General features: G+C 50.5%; 1 protein-coding gene across 12 annotated transcripts in view; it reads right to left on the bottom strand.

The window, feature by feature from the left end:
• Positions 1–14,975, bottom strand: part of LOC137421208 (signal peptide peptidase-like 2B) — a 142,223-nt gene that overhangs the window by 53,698 nt on the left and 73,550 nt on the right. For 8 of the 12 annotated variants that reach the window (XR_013622386.1, XR_013622387.1, XR_013622382.1 and 5 more), the window contains exon 5: positions 9,929–10,062. Coding sequence is in view for 5 of the 12 variants with exons in the window: in XM_068107029.2 (XP_067963130.2) it covers positions 9,929–10,062 (134 nt within the window). In the remaining 7 variants the exon portion in view is untranslated. The remainder of the gene's footprint in view (positions 1–9,928; positions 10,063–14,975) is intronic. The other 4 variants (XR_013622384.1, XR_013622385.1, XM_068107027.2 and 1 more) reach the window with 1 other exon arrangement.

Genomic DNA, 14,975 nt, shown 5'->3' with positions numbered 1-14,975 from the left:
ATGGACCCCTTCACGAGTACCCGGGGAGGGTAGCTTAAGAGTAGGTAGAGGGAGTAGGTAAATTGTGGTTGGATATTGGCATATGTGGTGCGGGTAGTTGCACAGGAGTGTTGTGATTGGTGCATGAGTAAAGTGGAATGGCTGGGCGTGTGGCCTGTTAGTGAGAAAGATTAAATGGGCACTCCGCCACTGTTAGTATGTCGGCCAGGTGAGGCCGCAGGTAGGCTCTGGGAGCCAGTAGTTGTTCAATGGGGCCCGAGGATCCAGAGGACGGACCCGGGTAGCCCGACGCCAGGGAGGGCGGTAGGGGGTGAGAGCGCCAGAGGGCCTTCCCCAGGTAGGTTAGGGTAAGGAGCAGGTAAGCTCGGAGGCAACTGCAGTGGCGGAGGTGTGCAGGTGAGCGGACCTGCTGGGAGCGCCACACGACTCAGCCCGGAAATTGTGCGAGGGCACAGGGAGTAGAATCGGGGGAGTGAGACCCCAAATTGGTGAGCACCACAGTTTGGTCAATGGGAATTCGGTTCTTAGAACCACATAGTGTAAGATGGCCAATGGTTTGGCAGGGAAAGACCCTGGGTAGAGTAAGTGTGTTAAAGTCATTTAGAGTATAGTTAGGATTGGAATCTCTTCGCACCATCTACATCCACTCACCAAAGTGACAGGACTCCACACCACCGGTTTGTGCAAATGTTTGGTATGTAAGACGCATCATGACATGGGGGTGACATTGTGCTCATTGTTCCATCTCTTCCTCCTTAGGAGGGATTGGTGATAAATTGATTGATGACAAATTTGGTTAGAGGGATTGTTAATGAATTTGGAATGAGGGGAGATATGGGGAAGACAAGACGTAGCGACGAATTTGTAAAATTGTGTAAATATGGGGTAAGTAAGGGTAATGAATGGTAGATTAGGTGACGGGGGGGGGGGAGGGGGGGACGGGGGGGGGGGAGAGGGGACGTACGGTAGGGACGAGCTTTCTCCGCTCGCTCTCCTGCGCACCTCACCTCTGCATTACCTTGTGTTGATGTGTACCCTTGCGCCCTTGCACCCCGCTAACCCTGCTTTGTCTTCCTTCCCCACTCATGGACCTTGGTCTTTGTGTGCTGAGGGGAAAGTGTGCAGGTGCCCGCAGTTGTGTGCCCGCACCCTCGCTGCTGCCTGCCTGGACCGGTACCACACTTATGGACCGCACGTTGTTGTGGCCGAGCACCACCATATGGACCACAGGTCTGTGGCCGAGCACCACATTTATGGACCCCACGTTTTGGGGCCTGGCATCGCTGCTGGGAATCTTGCTTGCGGACCACGGTCACGGTGGCACCTAAGCCATGCAGGTGGACCACCTTAGTTGGCCCCTGCTGGCCATAATTAAAAAGTGGATGCGTTTTGTGCTCTTTTTGTTTATTACCAACTAGGCAGCAAGCAAGAAGTCGTCCAGAAACATCGGCAGAGAAGAAGAAGACGTCATACTTCATTATTATTTGAAATGTGATGACTGTGCACTGGATGGTGCTGACTGTGCATTTTGGTGCTCTGGTGCTTTTTGTTTTATGGTGCTTATTGGTGCTGGTGGTATCGGTGCAGTGCAGTGCATGCCTTTCCTCTTATCAAAACATCTTCTTTTGTTTCCCAAAAGACAGGTCCTGGGTTCGCGTGTAAATACCAAATAGTGTCTTTGTAAATAATGCTCCCCACCGTCAATGTTTAGTTTGAAGACAATTCCGTGATTCGGTTATCCTGTGGGCATGAATCTGTTAGATAGAATGCAATGCAGCAGGCGGGACATACTTAGTTGTTTTTAAAATGTCGCACTCAGGGTGAAGTTAATAGTAGCGGGTGACCACACCTGAGTGTCACACTAAGTTAAAGTTATTTCGGGCTGGGACGGCCCTGGAGGTAATGAGGCTGCCGTGTTGCGGTTTTGAGAACCCTTCACTAGTAAATACTGTAAATAACAACTTGTAAATATTACCTTTGTAACGTTAAAAGGTCGCACCCTAGTTAGGCCACGAGCAACACCGAGCAAACCATAGGCTTCTTATTTAGTTATTTCATCAGTATGTGTTTCAGTTAAGGATCTGTCTCCAATAGTTGAATCTGCATTGTATTAATCAAATAACCTAGCCCCCCTTCTCAAATTCCCATTCCATTCATTTTGCGGCGTAATCTGCCCTCCAAATCATATTGCGCTACTCTACCCGCCGCAGCCGCCTCAGCGTCCGCTGCCTTTTGGTTTGTTCCTGCCCGCCGCCATAAGCCACGTGGCAGAGTGGGAGAAGAAGGGAGGAGCGGCCAGGAACATAGGCGTGGCCCCATCAACTCGTCACGAGGGGAGGTACCAATGAACCATCGCGACCAATCCAGGCCGAGGCGTGTTCACTGGTAGGCGGAGCGAAGTGGACGCGGCTTGATACGCAAGGCAGGTAATAAAAGCGCTGCCGCGAACTACTTCAAGAGATGCGGGGGAGATTGAGAGAGAGAGAAGAGAAGATCGGCAGATGCGGGGGAGATGATCGGCAGAGAGGAGAGAAGATCGGCAAACTTGAGAGAACAGCGCGGAGGCGGCGAATGATAAGAACATTGCGCGGAGGATCGCTTGGGACGATCGTGTGATACATGTGGGTTTGAGAGCGTTCGGCACGCTATACGTACGCAGATTCCAGTCCCTCGCATATGTAAGGTCCGGTCGCGTGCCAACGATATGCGAAGCTGCCTGCCGTTCTTCGCCCGCGGACCCGGAGCCCGGACGGATCCCATCGTCTGGAACCATCTGCTTGGACCTTCCTCCCCTACCAGCTACCCTTCCGTGTGAGTCTGTCTGTTTGTCCTGGGGTCGTGATAAGTTAAGACTGTTTAGATAAGCTTGCCCTATGTCCTTTTATTTCCTTCTTTGTATATTCTTCTTGCCTTTCGTTTCCTCTTTTAGGTAGTTAATAAATCATATTTGTTCTTCCTTCACCCTTCTTATTCTTTGGTTCCTCTCATCCGGTCGCTTTAGTCTTTTCCCCATTGAGTACCTGTGGCACGATGAGAACCGCTCAGAATCGGGTTAGTTTTATTGCTAACGGCTCGAGCTTCGGATTGCTAAACCGCTCGGCAATCTTCTATCTTGTCCGTGGCTTGGGCAGAAGTAGTGCCCTGCTTTGCGGCGAGGTTGGCGAAGGTATCTGGGACCCCATTGACCAGTCACCCTGGTCAACCTCAACCCCGCAAAGGAGCGCGATACCTTCTAGGACTCGGACAGCCAGTGTAATAGACGAGGGGATTAAACCCCCCTCAGTAAGGGGAGCGCTGTAGTCTGAGATCCGCAACAATATATATATATATATATATATATATATATATATATATATATATATATAAAAGTTCAAAACACACCTGGTCACAAGTGTGCCGCACTGACCGGGTCCTCAGTCGAAGTCCTCAGCATCATCCCATTTCGGCCCTTCAACCTCGATACGGTCAGCTAAGGTGGGCCAGCAGGGGCACATACACATCCACATGCAGCAACTGCACCTGGATGGGTACATACCCCCACCCCCAGCCAGTGCGAATAACAACAACACCTCCACATCCAGAATCCACAGCACCAAACAAACATGGTGGAACACGCAAACACCCACCTTTATACCCTTCATATATATATAGTCACGTGAAAAAGTAAGTACACCCCATGTAAAGTTTTGACTTTTTCAACATATTTCAACATACAGCTATTTGATCTTCATTTCAACAATATTGATAGATAAAGGTGATATTGAAGCGCGATGCTGCGCGCGCTTATGCTTACGCAAGGAGCAAGCGGACAACACGGTTCATAAAAGTCTTTAGTGAAAGTACTCAAACTGCAGCACTGAGCTGCTCCGGGCTGCGCGCCCCGTGTATATCTTAAGGCCACGCCTCTCTCTGGGGCGTGGCCGCCGCCCACTTGGTGTGCGGAATGATGTCACCATGCCAGTGGGCTTTCGTGACCGCCACACGCGCCCCCCCAGAATTCCCGCGCACCTGGAGGGCCAGTTTGCGGGGCAAACGGATGACCCGGCCGAAGCGCCCACTGGCGATCAACGGCGTCCGGGATACAGGGATTCCAGGTGGGATGCCTCTGGCTGCCCCTGGGATGGGTGCAGGACTGGGGGGCGGCGGGGCTAGGCGGTGCCGGGGTTCCGCCCGCAGGGGGGCGGCCCCGACGCGGGGGTCGGGCCACTGGCGGTGGATGGTCCACGTCGAGGTGGGCCGGCTTGAGGCGGTCTACAGAAACGCGGTCAGGAGTACCGCCGATGTCCAGGGTGAAGTGCTTCGCCCCGGTCTCCAGCACGCGGAAAGGCCCGTCGTACGGGGGCCGCAGTGGTGTCCGGTGGGCATCGTGGCGGACGAAGACGTACTCCGCCGTGCGAAGCTCCGGGGCGACGTGCGTCGGTGGGTGCCCGTGGCATGCCGTTGGCACTGGGGCGAACCTCTGGGCGGTCTCTTGCAGAGCGGAGTGCTGCTGTGCCGCGGACCATGGTGCCGTGGAGTCGGGGAGGAACTCGCCCGGCACCTGCAGCGGTTGCCCGAAGACCAACTCCGCCGCGGATGCGCGCAGGTCCTCCTTGGGCGCCGTCCGGAGGCCCAGCAGGACCCAGGGGAGCCTGTCGACCCAGCCGCCGTCGCGGAGGGTGGCCCGGAGCGCGGCCTTCAATGAGCGGTGAAATCGCTCACACAGGCCGTTAGCCTGGGGGTGGTAGGCCGTGGTTCGGTGCAGCCGGACCCCGAGCCCCTGCGCGACCGCCCCCCAGAGCTCCGAGGTGAACTGGGGGCCGCGGTCGGACGAGATGTCTGAGGGGGCGCCGAACCGGGCGACCCAGGTGGCGATGAAAGCCTGCGCGACGTCCGCCGCCGTCGTCGACGCCAAGGGCACGGCCTCCGGCCACCGGGTGGTGCGGTCCACCATGGTGAGGACGTGGGTGAAACCCCGCGAGGGAGGCAGAGGTCCCACGAGGTCCACGTGGACGTGGTCAAACCGGCGTTCCGGCACCGTGAACGGGGCCAACGGGGCCTGGGTGTGCCGGTGCACCTTGGCGCGCTGGCACGCGAGGCATGTCCTGGCCCAGCCGCGGACGGCCTTCCGGAAGCCATGCCAGACGAACTTGTCGGCGATCAACCTTTGGGAGGCCCTCGCGCCCGGGTGGGACAGGCCGTGGATGGCGTCAAACACCTGGCGCTGCCAGCCCGCGGGCACGATGGGGCGAGGCCGCCCGAGGGAGACGTCGCACAAGAGGGCCGCGCCCGCGCCGTCGAACGGCACCTCGGTGACGCGGAGGCCCGTGACGGCGGTCCGCAAGGCCTGGATGTCGGGGTCAGCGGCCTGGTCCGCTGCCATCCGGGCATCGTCGATGCCGAGGTGGACTGCGTGGGCGACGGCCCGGGAAAGGCAATCCGCCACCGGGTTGTCCTTCCCCGCGACGTGCCGGATGTCCGTCGTGTACTCGGACACGGCCGAGAGGTGACGCTGCTGCCGGGCCGACCACGGCTCGGTGACCTTGCCCATCGCGAAGATCAGCGGCTTGTGGTCGACGAAGGCAGTGAACGCACGGCCCTCGAGCAGATGGCGGAAGTGCCTGACCGCCAAGTGAAGCCCGAGCAACTCGCGGTCGAAGGTACTGTAACGGCGTTCGGGCGGGCGAAGCTGCCGGCTAAAGAACGCCAGCGGTTGCCAAGCTCCACGCACCCATTGCTCGTGCACCGCGCCCACCGCGTAGTCCGAGGCGTCGGTGGTGAGGGCAATCGGTGCATCGGGCACCGGGTGCGTGAGCATGGTGGCATTAGCCAAGGCGAGCTTCGCGCCCGTGAACGCCGTGTCCATCTGCTCGGTCCATGTAACGTCGCCTTTGCCAGGCTTACCTCGGAGAGCTTCGTGCAGGGGGCGCAGGAGCTGGGCGATACGGGGCAGGAACCGATGGTAAAAGTTCACCATGCCCAGGAACTCCTGCAGCCCTCTGATCGTGCGGGGGCGCGGAAACCCCTTCACCGCCTCCACCTTGGCCGGCAGGGGGACGGCTCCGTGCCTGGTGACACGGTGCCCCAGAAAATCGATTACGGCGACGCCGAACCGGCACTTTGCGGGGTTCACAATCAGGCCATGCTGGCCCAGGCGTTCGAAGAGCATGCGGAGGTGGCGTAGGTGCTCTTCGCGGGACGCGCTGGCGACGAGGATATCATCCAGGTAGACGTAGACAAAATCCAAGTCGCGCAGGACGCTGGCCATCAGTCGCTGGAACGCCTGAGCCGCATTCTTCAGACTGAAGGGCATCCGCAGGAACTCGAAGAGTGCGAATGGCGTGATGACCGCCGTCTTCGGGACGTCCTCCGGCCTGACGGGGACCTGATGGTAGCCGCGTATGAGGTCCACTTTCGAGAAGAAGGACATGCCCGCCAAACGGGCGGAAAAGTTCTGAATGTGGGGGATGGGGTAGCGGTCGGGAGTGGTGGCGTCATTGAGACGGCGATAGTCCCCGCACGGTCGCCATCCCCCGCCGGGCTTCGGCACGATGTGCAGCGGCGACGCCCAAGCACTCTCCGAGCGCCGAACGATGCCGAGTCGCTCCAGGGTAGCGAACTCCGCTTTTGCCACCGCCAGCTTCGTCGGCTCGAGGCGGCGTGCCCGGGCGTAGACCGGTGGCCCGACGGTGGGGATGTGATGGGCCACCCCGTGCTTGACGGCCCCCGCCGAGAAGGTGGGCCGCGTGAGGGCCGGGAAGCCGGCGAGGAGGCGGGTGAATTCGTCCGCTGCCGGAAGCATACAGATCAACGTGGCCGGAACCGAACCGTTCGGCAAGCCACTTGGCGAGCCGCTCGTTGAGCTGCTCGACGAGCTGGGCAGCGCACAAGCGAGCGAGCTGAACGTCTCGGCCTGGACAAGACGTCTGCGCTTTACGTCGACCAGGAGCCCATTAGCGCACAGGAAGTCCGCGCCAAGCAGTGCCATGGGCACGTCGGCGGTGACGAACGTCCATCAGAAAACCTGCCCTCCGAACCGCAGAGAGAGGCAGCGTTTTCCGTACGTACGGATGGGCGTCCCGTTCGCGGCAAGCAGCGCGGGGCCCCCGCCCGTGGCGTGCTTGTCTGACGTACCGGCGGGAACGACACTCACCTGCGCTCCCGTGTCGCACAGGTAACGGCGCCCGGATAAGGTGTCCGTTATGAACAGCAGGCTGCTCGAACGGCCGGCGCTCATCGCCACTATTGAGCGCCGGCCCGGGCGTTTCCCGACCTGTTGAAGGAGCATGGCGGATGACACTGCCGAGCCTCGTGGCCGAACTTGGCGTGGAACCAGCACCAGGTGGTGGAGCTGGAGGAGTACGGCTGGCTCCGCCAGGCCGGTGGAGTTGGCGGTTTTCGCCGCGGCGGTGGGCGGGGCGTGGCGGCGGTCACGAGGTGCGTATCAGCATGCTGCGTATGCTGTGTAAGCTGATGCTGTGGATCAGCATCATCAGCAGCATCAGCCTCGAGGTCCGTGACGGCCGCACCGACTCTCGCCCGCGTATCCGAAGCCGCGAAGTACCTGTCCGCCTCGGCTGCCAATGCTCGGGGTTCCGTTAGCACGGTCCCGGCCAACGCGAGGCGAATCTGCGCTGGAAGTTGGCGACGGAAAAGCGCCCGGAATAGAGAACCGGGGGCTTCGTCGCCCAACAGTGACAGCATATGGTCCATTCGGACCGACGGGCGCGTGTCGCCGAGCTCGGGGAGATCCAGGAGGCGGTCGGCCCGTGCGTCGTCCGTGAGGCCGAACGTGGCTAGGAGTAGCCGCTTGAGTGCCTCGTACTTGTGGCCGTCCGGTGGGTGGCGAAGGACGGACACAACTCGAGTGGCCGTGCCGGGCCCGAGGGAGGCGACGACATGGCAGTAGCGCGTGTCGTCGCCGGTGAGGCGCCGAAGCTGAAATTGGGCTTCGGCTTGGACGAACCAGACTTCGGCCTGGGCCTCCCAAAATTCGGGAAGTTTAATCGACATTGCGTTGTTGTTTGCCATTGCAATGGCATCGTGTTCGGAAGGATCGCTACGGCAGATCCAACGTCGAGGTCACCATATGAAGCGCGATGCTGCGCGCTAATGCTTACGCAAGGAGCAAGCGGACAACGCGGTTCATAAAAGAGTCTTTATTGAAAGTACTCAAACTGCAGCACTGAGCTGCTCCGGGCTGCGCGCCCCGTGTATATCTTAAGGCCACGCCTCTCTCTGGGGCGTGGCCGCCGCCCACTTGGTGCGCGGGATGATGTCACCACGCCAGTGGGCTTTCGTGTCCGCCACAATATAATATAACAAATATCATGAAACATTTACATTTTGTAGTCCATTGTATAATTTAAATAAACATAAATGCAAATTTCACATGTGGAAAAAGTAAGTACACCCTTGGCTCTAATAGGTGGTATTGCCCCCTTTGGCAGAAACAACCTCAAGTAGGCATTTCTTATAACTGTCTACCAGTCTCTGACATCGACTGGGAGAAATTTTTGCCCACTCCTCCATGCAGAATTCTTTCAGCTGTGCGATGTTTGAGGGGTTTCTTGCATGCACAGCTCGTTTCAAATCCCCCCACAACATCTCGATGGGATTTAGATCCGGGCTTTGACTTGGCCATTCCAGAACCCTCCATTTCTTTCTTTTCAGCCATTCCTTGGTGGATTTACTGGTATGTTTCGGGTCATTGTCATGTTGCAAGGTCCACCTTCGGTTGAGCTTCAACTTTCCGACAGGTGGCCTCACATTATCCTCAGGCACCCTGTGGTACAATGAAGAATTCATAGTGGATTCTATGATGGTGAGCTGCCCAGCTGCCCCACCACCACAGCAAAGCTGCCCCAAACCATAATATGGGGCGGCCTGGCGTGAACAAGTTGGCAGTTGTTTGGAATCTTCTCCACTTGTAGATGATCTTCTGGACAGTCGAATGATTGATTTCCAATTGTTTGGAGATCTTTTTAAATCCCTTCCCAGACTCGTAGGCATCTATAACCTTCTTTCTGAAGGCATCAGAGAGCTCTTTTGATCTAGGCATGGTGACGCCGCACACTTCAACAGCAAAGAGCAAACCAAACTAAATGTCTGAGGTTTAAATAAGACAGGTTCCTTCAAGATCCTCTCCAACGATGTTCTAATCATTTGCACCTGAGCTGGTGCACCTGATTCTAATTTTAGGTAATTGAAGTAGTGATAAATGTAGGGGTGTACTTACTTTTTCCACATGCGAAATTTGCATTTATGTTTATTTAAATTATACAATGGACTACAAAATGTAAATGTTTAATGATATTTGTTATATTGTATCACCTTTATCTATCAATATTTTCACTGGTAATTCCCTGTGTGTCGCAAGAGGCGACTAAAAGGGTTGGTGGCAGGAAGGGCATCCGGCCATAAAACATTGCTTCAAAAAGGGGACCACGGTGCCCAAAAAAGGCCTCTAAATGTGGTTATTTCTTCTTTCTTTATCTATCAATATTGTTGAAATGAAGATCAAATAGCTGTTTGTTGAAATATGTTGAAAAAGTCAAAACTTTACATGGGGTGTACTTACTTTTTCACGTGACTGTATATATATATATATATTCATAATGCATTCAATATTCATAATGGATATCAAGTGCAAGCAGGAAGGCCTGGGATTTCAATTATCATACAGAAATATTAAAAAACCAATAAATCAGAGATCAGATCACAATAATTCACACTGCAGCAATAGCTTGTTTTGTTTATGTTCAACCCCCTCACCTAAAACAATGGCATCTTTTACACAAATAATCGAGAAGCCAATGGCTATACTACCTCCACTTACACCAAATATCATGTTCCACAAATCAAATAGAAATCACATTTTAACACCGATGTTCAAAGTACACAAGGCCCTCAGTACGCGTTCCGAAACATCCGACACCGTAACACTTACATCTCATCGTCGCACAGTCCAGCCCAGTATCCACCCAGCACCACCGTCCCTACAGCCAGTGCAAAGATGATCAGTATACTCCAGTTGAATATAGACTTTGGCATGGCGACTAGTGCTGCCCACAAAGAGCGCTGCTGTAGGTGAAGGTGGTAGTTGGAATAAAAGAACAAACCAAACTATATTACCAGTCACTTCTAAAAGTGAGCATGAACATCCAACAGAAACAGTTTGAGGCAGAACAAAGATCTACGTTTTAATAAGTAATGCAAAAGAAAGAAGTTGATGTCACTATGACATCTACGTATAGCATGCTGTGATTGAAGGATGTTTTACACAGGGATACATGCGACACCCATGCTGGAATTCTGGTGAATACCCACCACGAACTCATTCGAGCTTCTCAAGAACTCTCCGTATATACATAGACACCACCAACGTTCCATACTAGTGTTGATATGGTTAACATGACTTTATATTTTGTGGCAGTCTTCAGCATAAATCAGTTATTTTCATGTTTATTTTTAATGTTAATAGTGATGGAAGAGCTTATACATATATCACGTGCAGGACAAAGACATTGGTAGACGTCGGTGTGCTTTTACATGCATTACAATGACACGAGTAGACAATGGACAAACACATGTGGTATTTGAACCTGGGTTCAGATGGGAACAAAAACAGGCCAATCCAACATTTGAGTCATTTATGGGTGGAAAAACCAAATGGCGTGAACAAACTTTGGTACATCGGTGATTAATGTTGTGGGCAAGTTTCATAGAAATAGTTTGTGTAGTTTCAGAAAAGAAAGCATATTCCTATTTTGGGTGTGAAACCTCGATCCACTTTGACCCCCGGTATACCCCCTTAGACCCAAATATTTTTTAATGCAGTGAATAAACGTGAGTTGCAACACACCAAATATCATTTGCGACCAGAAACTACGTTCCAGGTGAGCTAAAAAAAAAAAAAAAAAAAAATCTGTGCACACACGTGTGTGTGTGTGTGTGTGTGTGTGTGTGTGTGTGTGTGTGTGTGTGTGTGTGTGTGTGTGTGTGTGTGTGTGTGTGTGTGTGTGTGTGTGTGTGTGTGTGTGTGCGTGCGTGCGTGTGTGTATTGGAAAAGACAAACGGGCAGATTGATGAGGGAGGGAGGGGGAGGGTTACCAATTGTCCCCCCACCCCTCTGACAAAGTCAGACATGGGGGACATTAAAATGAGCTCTATCCAACCGACCGACTGATCATCCGTCCACGTACTTTTGTGAACGTGAAATTTCAAAAACATTCATGATTTACCTTTCATATCGGAGATATCTATTCCTCATGACATTATCGCAACCTGATTATATCACAACAGAGATTAGCTGAAATCTGTTGCCATGGCAATTGGCAACCATCTCAGTAACTTGGCTTGTGTATACGAAATTTCAGATTTACCTTTCATATTACACAGACTTAGACCTCATAAACCCAAAAGGTGGGGGGGGGGGACGTGGAGTATCAACTAGCTCCTTGTTGTCGAATGAAATGAAGATGCAAAACTAATAAAACCACAAACTCAATAATTGTTGTTAAACTTGAAGTGAAATTATGTATGTACACCGCTCCTTTCCTATTCCATCTCCAGGCACTGCATAACGTCATCCAGGGCATCGAAGGGGGCCCGGCGATGATGCACGCTGAAAGGGAGTACTCAGTTTTCACTCCGGTCGTTTGTTTGTCCAGGCAATATCTCAGCCATCCTTTGACCGAGGAAGCTGAAATTTTGGCACAATAGTGGGCACGTGCTTTGGCAAAAAAGTATTCGTTTTGTTTTTTGATTAATCAATTAATTGCTTAATTACTTAATTATCAATTTATAAAGTACTTATTTATTTTCTTTCTCATCTGGGCAATATCTCAGGCACTTTTTGTGCTAGGAAGCTGATACTTGGACATGACAATGACCAAGTGATTTGGTGCAAAGGGTATGTTTGATTTATTGATAAATCAACTAATCAATTAATTATTTTTCAAAAAGTTAGATTCAGATGAAACAGTGGTGGTTTTGGTATACTATTAGCCAATCAATAAAGAAATTAATGATTTTACGATCATTAATTTATTTTAATTACGAAATGAATCAATTAACTATTGTGCATCACTCCCTCCCAATTCCGTCTCCATGTGCTGCACGGTGGCATTGCCAGGAAACGGCACCCCGGCAATGTCGGAAGCTGAAGGAGATGTTATTTATTTATTTGGAATGGGGGCAGTGTACTTTGAATTTTGCTCGACTTGTTTTTTGTTTTTGTATACAAAATCTAGGTGCCTGAAAGATTGAGGTGACAGTGTGTTGTCTCACTAAAATAAGGCAATGCACCAAGTGGGACAACAGTTAGTCGGAATGAACAAATAATATGAGAGAGAGTGAGAGAGAGAGTGAGAGTGAGAGTGAGAGTGAGAGTGAGAGTGAGAGTGAGAGTGAGAGTGAGAGAGAGAGAGAGAAGATGGAATTTAACAGTAACCTGCAAGTAAGAGGTTGGTTTAATGGTTGTTTTAAGGTTGGTTTAATGGGGGTAGGAATGAGGGATGACATGTGATGGTTGTTCATTTTGAAGCTGTGGAACGAACAGTGGGACAGAAAAGCCTTGAGAAGATAATTACACAGACACATGAAAAGAGAAACAAAAGAGTTGTTGGCAGTGAGTCTGGATTTGGGAGTTTGACTCGGAAGGTTTAAAAGAAAAATGCATGCGTCCTGGAACAGCTTGGGAGGGTCAGAGGGCTCAGAGAGCAAAGGGAGCCAGACAGGAGAAGAGGGGTGAAAAATAAAAATAAAATATAAATCAGAGGCCACCGACCTGCCTGTGATGTGAGAATGACAGGCACATTTCGAATTTAATATTTATTTGGAATCAAACTTCAAATGAAGTGCGTACTGTGTATACTTAAAATTTAATATTTATTTAGAATCAACTTCAAACGAAGTGCGTACAGTATATTTAGAATTTAATATTTAATTAGAATCAAACTTCAAATGAAGTGCGTACTGTGTATACTTAGAATTTAATATTTATTTAGAATAAAACTTCAAATGAAGTGCGTCCTGTGTATACTTCTTTGAGGAAGTTAGGAGTGGAGGAATGGTTGATCAGAGTAGTGATGGCAATGTACAAAAGAGCGCGCACAGCTGTAAGGATGAAGGACGGGAACAGTGGTGAGTTTGAGGTGAAGGTGGGAGTGCATCAGGGGTCGGTACTAATCCACTACTATTTGTAGCTGTGATGGAGGTGCTGGCTCAGAACGTAAAGGAGGGTTTACCGTGGGAGTTGTTGTATGCAGATGATCTGGTGTTGATTGCGGAAAGTATGGATGGACTGAAGGAAAAGATGAACACGTGGAAGGAATGTATGGAGACAAAAGGTCTGAAGGTGAATATCGGAAAGACGAAGGTGATGGCAAGTGGTAAAGCATGTGGTGAGGTGGAAATAACTGGGAAGTGGCCCTGTGCTGTGTGTAGGAAGGGTGTCGGAGTGAACTCCATTCAATGTAGAATGTGCGCTGAGTGGGTTCATCAAAAATGTAGTGGTCTGAGAGGGTCATTCACCAGTGTGGCAGCTACATTCAAGTGTAAGGTGTGCACAGAGGGAGCTGCAGATGGAGGAGATGTTGAGTTGGATCTTGGAGACGGCGTGAAGCTGGAAGGTGTGAAAACATTTTGCTACCTCAGAGACATGCTGAATGGAGAAGGTGGATCAGACTCGGCAACGGTTGCTCGAGTGAGATGTGCATGGAAGAAGTTTCGGGAACTGAGTGGCGTGCTGATGATGAGGGGAGTGTCGTTGAAGCTGAAGGGAAAGGTGTATGCTGCATGTGTGAGAAGTGTTATGATTTATAGGAGCGAGACATGGGTAATGAACGTAGAGCAGCAACGAAGGTTAGAAAGGGTGGAAATGCGAATGGTTCGACGGATGTGTGGAGTATCGTTGAGAAAGAGGAAGACAAATTATGAATTGCGAAAGATGATGGGGATAGAGCCAGGGATTGATGCTGTGAAGAGGAACAGGTTGAGATGGTTTGGTCATGTGTTGAGGAAGGATGAAAGTGACTGGTTGAGAAGAGTGATGGAAATGAATGTAGAAGGAAGCAGAGGACGGGGAAGACCGAGAAAGACTTGGCTAAAGATGGTGGAAGAAGAAATGCGGGCAAGGGGGTTAACAAGGAGAGATGCAGAAAATAGGGCAAAATGGAGAAGATTGTCATGGGGACCGCAAGGCTAACCCCCGCTCTAGCAGGGAAAATGGCCTTTAAAATGCATGTTGTTGTTGTTGTAATCAAACTTCAAATGAAGTGCGTACTGTGTATACTTAGAATTTAATATTTATTTAGAATCAAACTTCAAATGAAGTGCGTACTGTGTATACTTAGAATTTAATAATTATTTCTAATCAAGCTTCAAATGAAGTGCGTACTGTATATTTAGAATCTAATATTTATTTAGAATCAAACTTCAAATGAAGTGTGCACTGTGTATACTTAGAATTTAATATTTATTTGGAATCAAACTTCAAATGAAGTGCGTACTGTGTATACTTAGAATTTAATATTTATTTAGAATCAAACTTCAAATGAAGTGCATACTGTGTATACTTAGAATTTAATATTTATTTAGAATCAAACTTCAAATGAAGTGCATACTGTGTATACTTAGAATTTAATATTTATTTGGAATCAAACTTCAAATGAAGTGCATACTGTGTATACTTAGAATTTAATATTTATTTAGAATAAAACTTCAAATGAAGTGCGTACTGTGTATACTTAGAATTTAATATTTATTTAGAATCAATCTTCAAATGAAGTGCGTACTGTGAATACTTAAAATGTAATATTTATTTAGAATCAAGCTTCAAATGAAGTGCGTACTGTCAACAGAGCATACAAATCACATTCATCTCGGTGTTTAAGTGTTCATTTCAATTCGGCAATCGAGACTGATAACTTATCGTAACACTAACTTCTTGTTATTTTGCTTTGAGTGAAGGAAATCCCTTCACAGAAATGTTA

Source organism: Myxine glutinosa, chromosome 2, assembly GCF_964187855.1.
Source record: "Myxine glutinosa chromosome 2, kmMyxGlut1.1, whole genome shotgun sequence".
NCBI lineage: Eukaryota > Metazoa > Chordata > Myxini > Myxiniformes > Myxinidae > Myxine > Myxine glutinosa.
The sequence above is the reverse complement of the archived record's forward strand: the minus strand, read 5'-3'. Positions and strand labels throughout refer to the sequence as shown.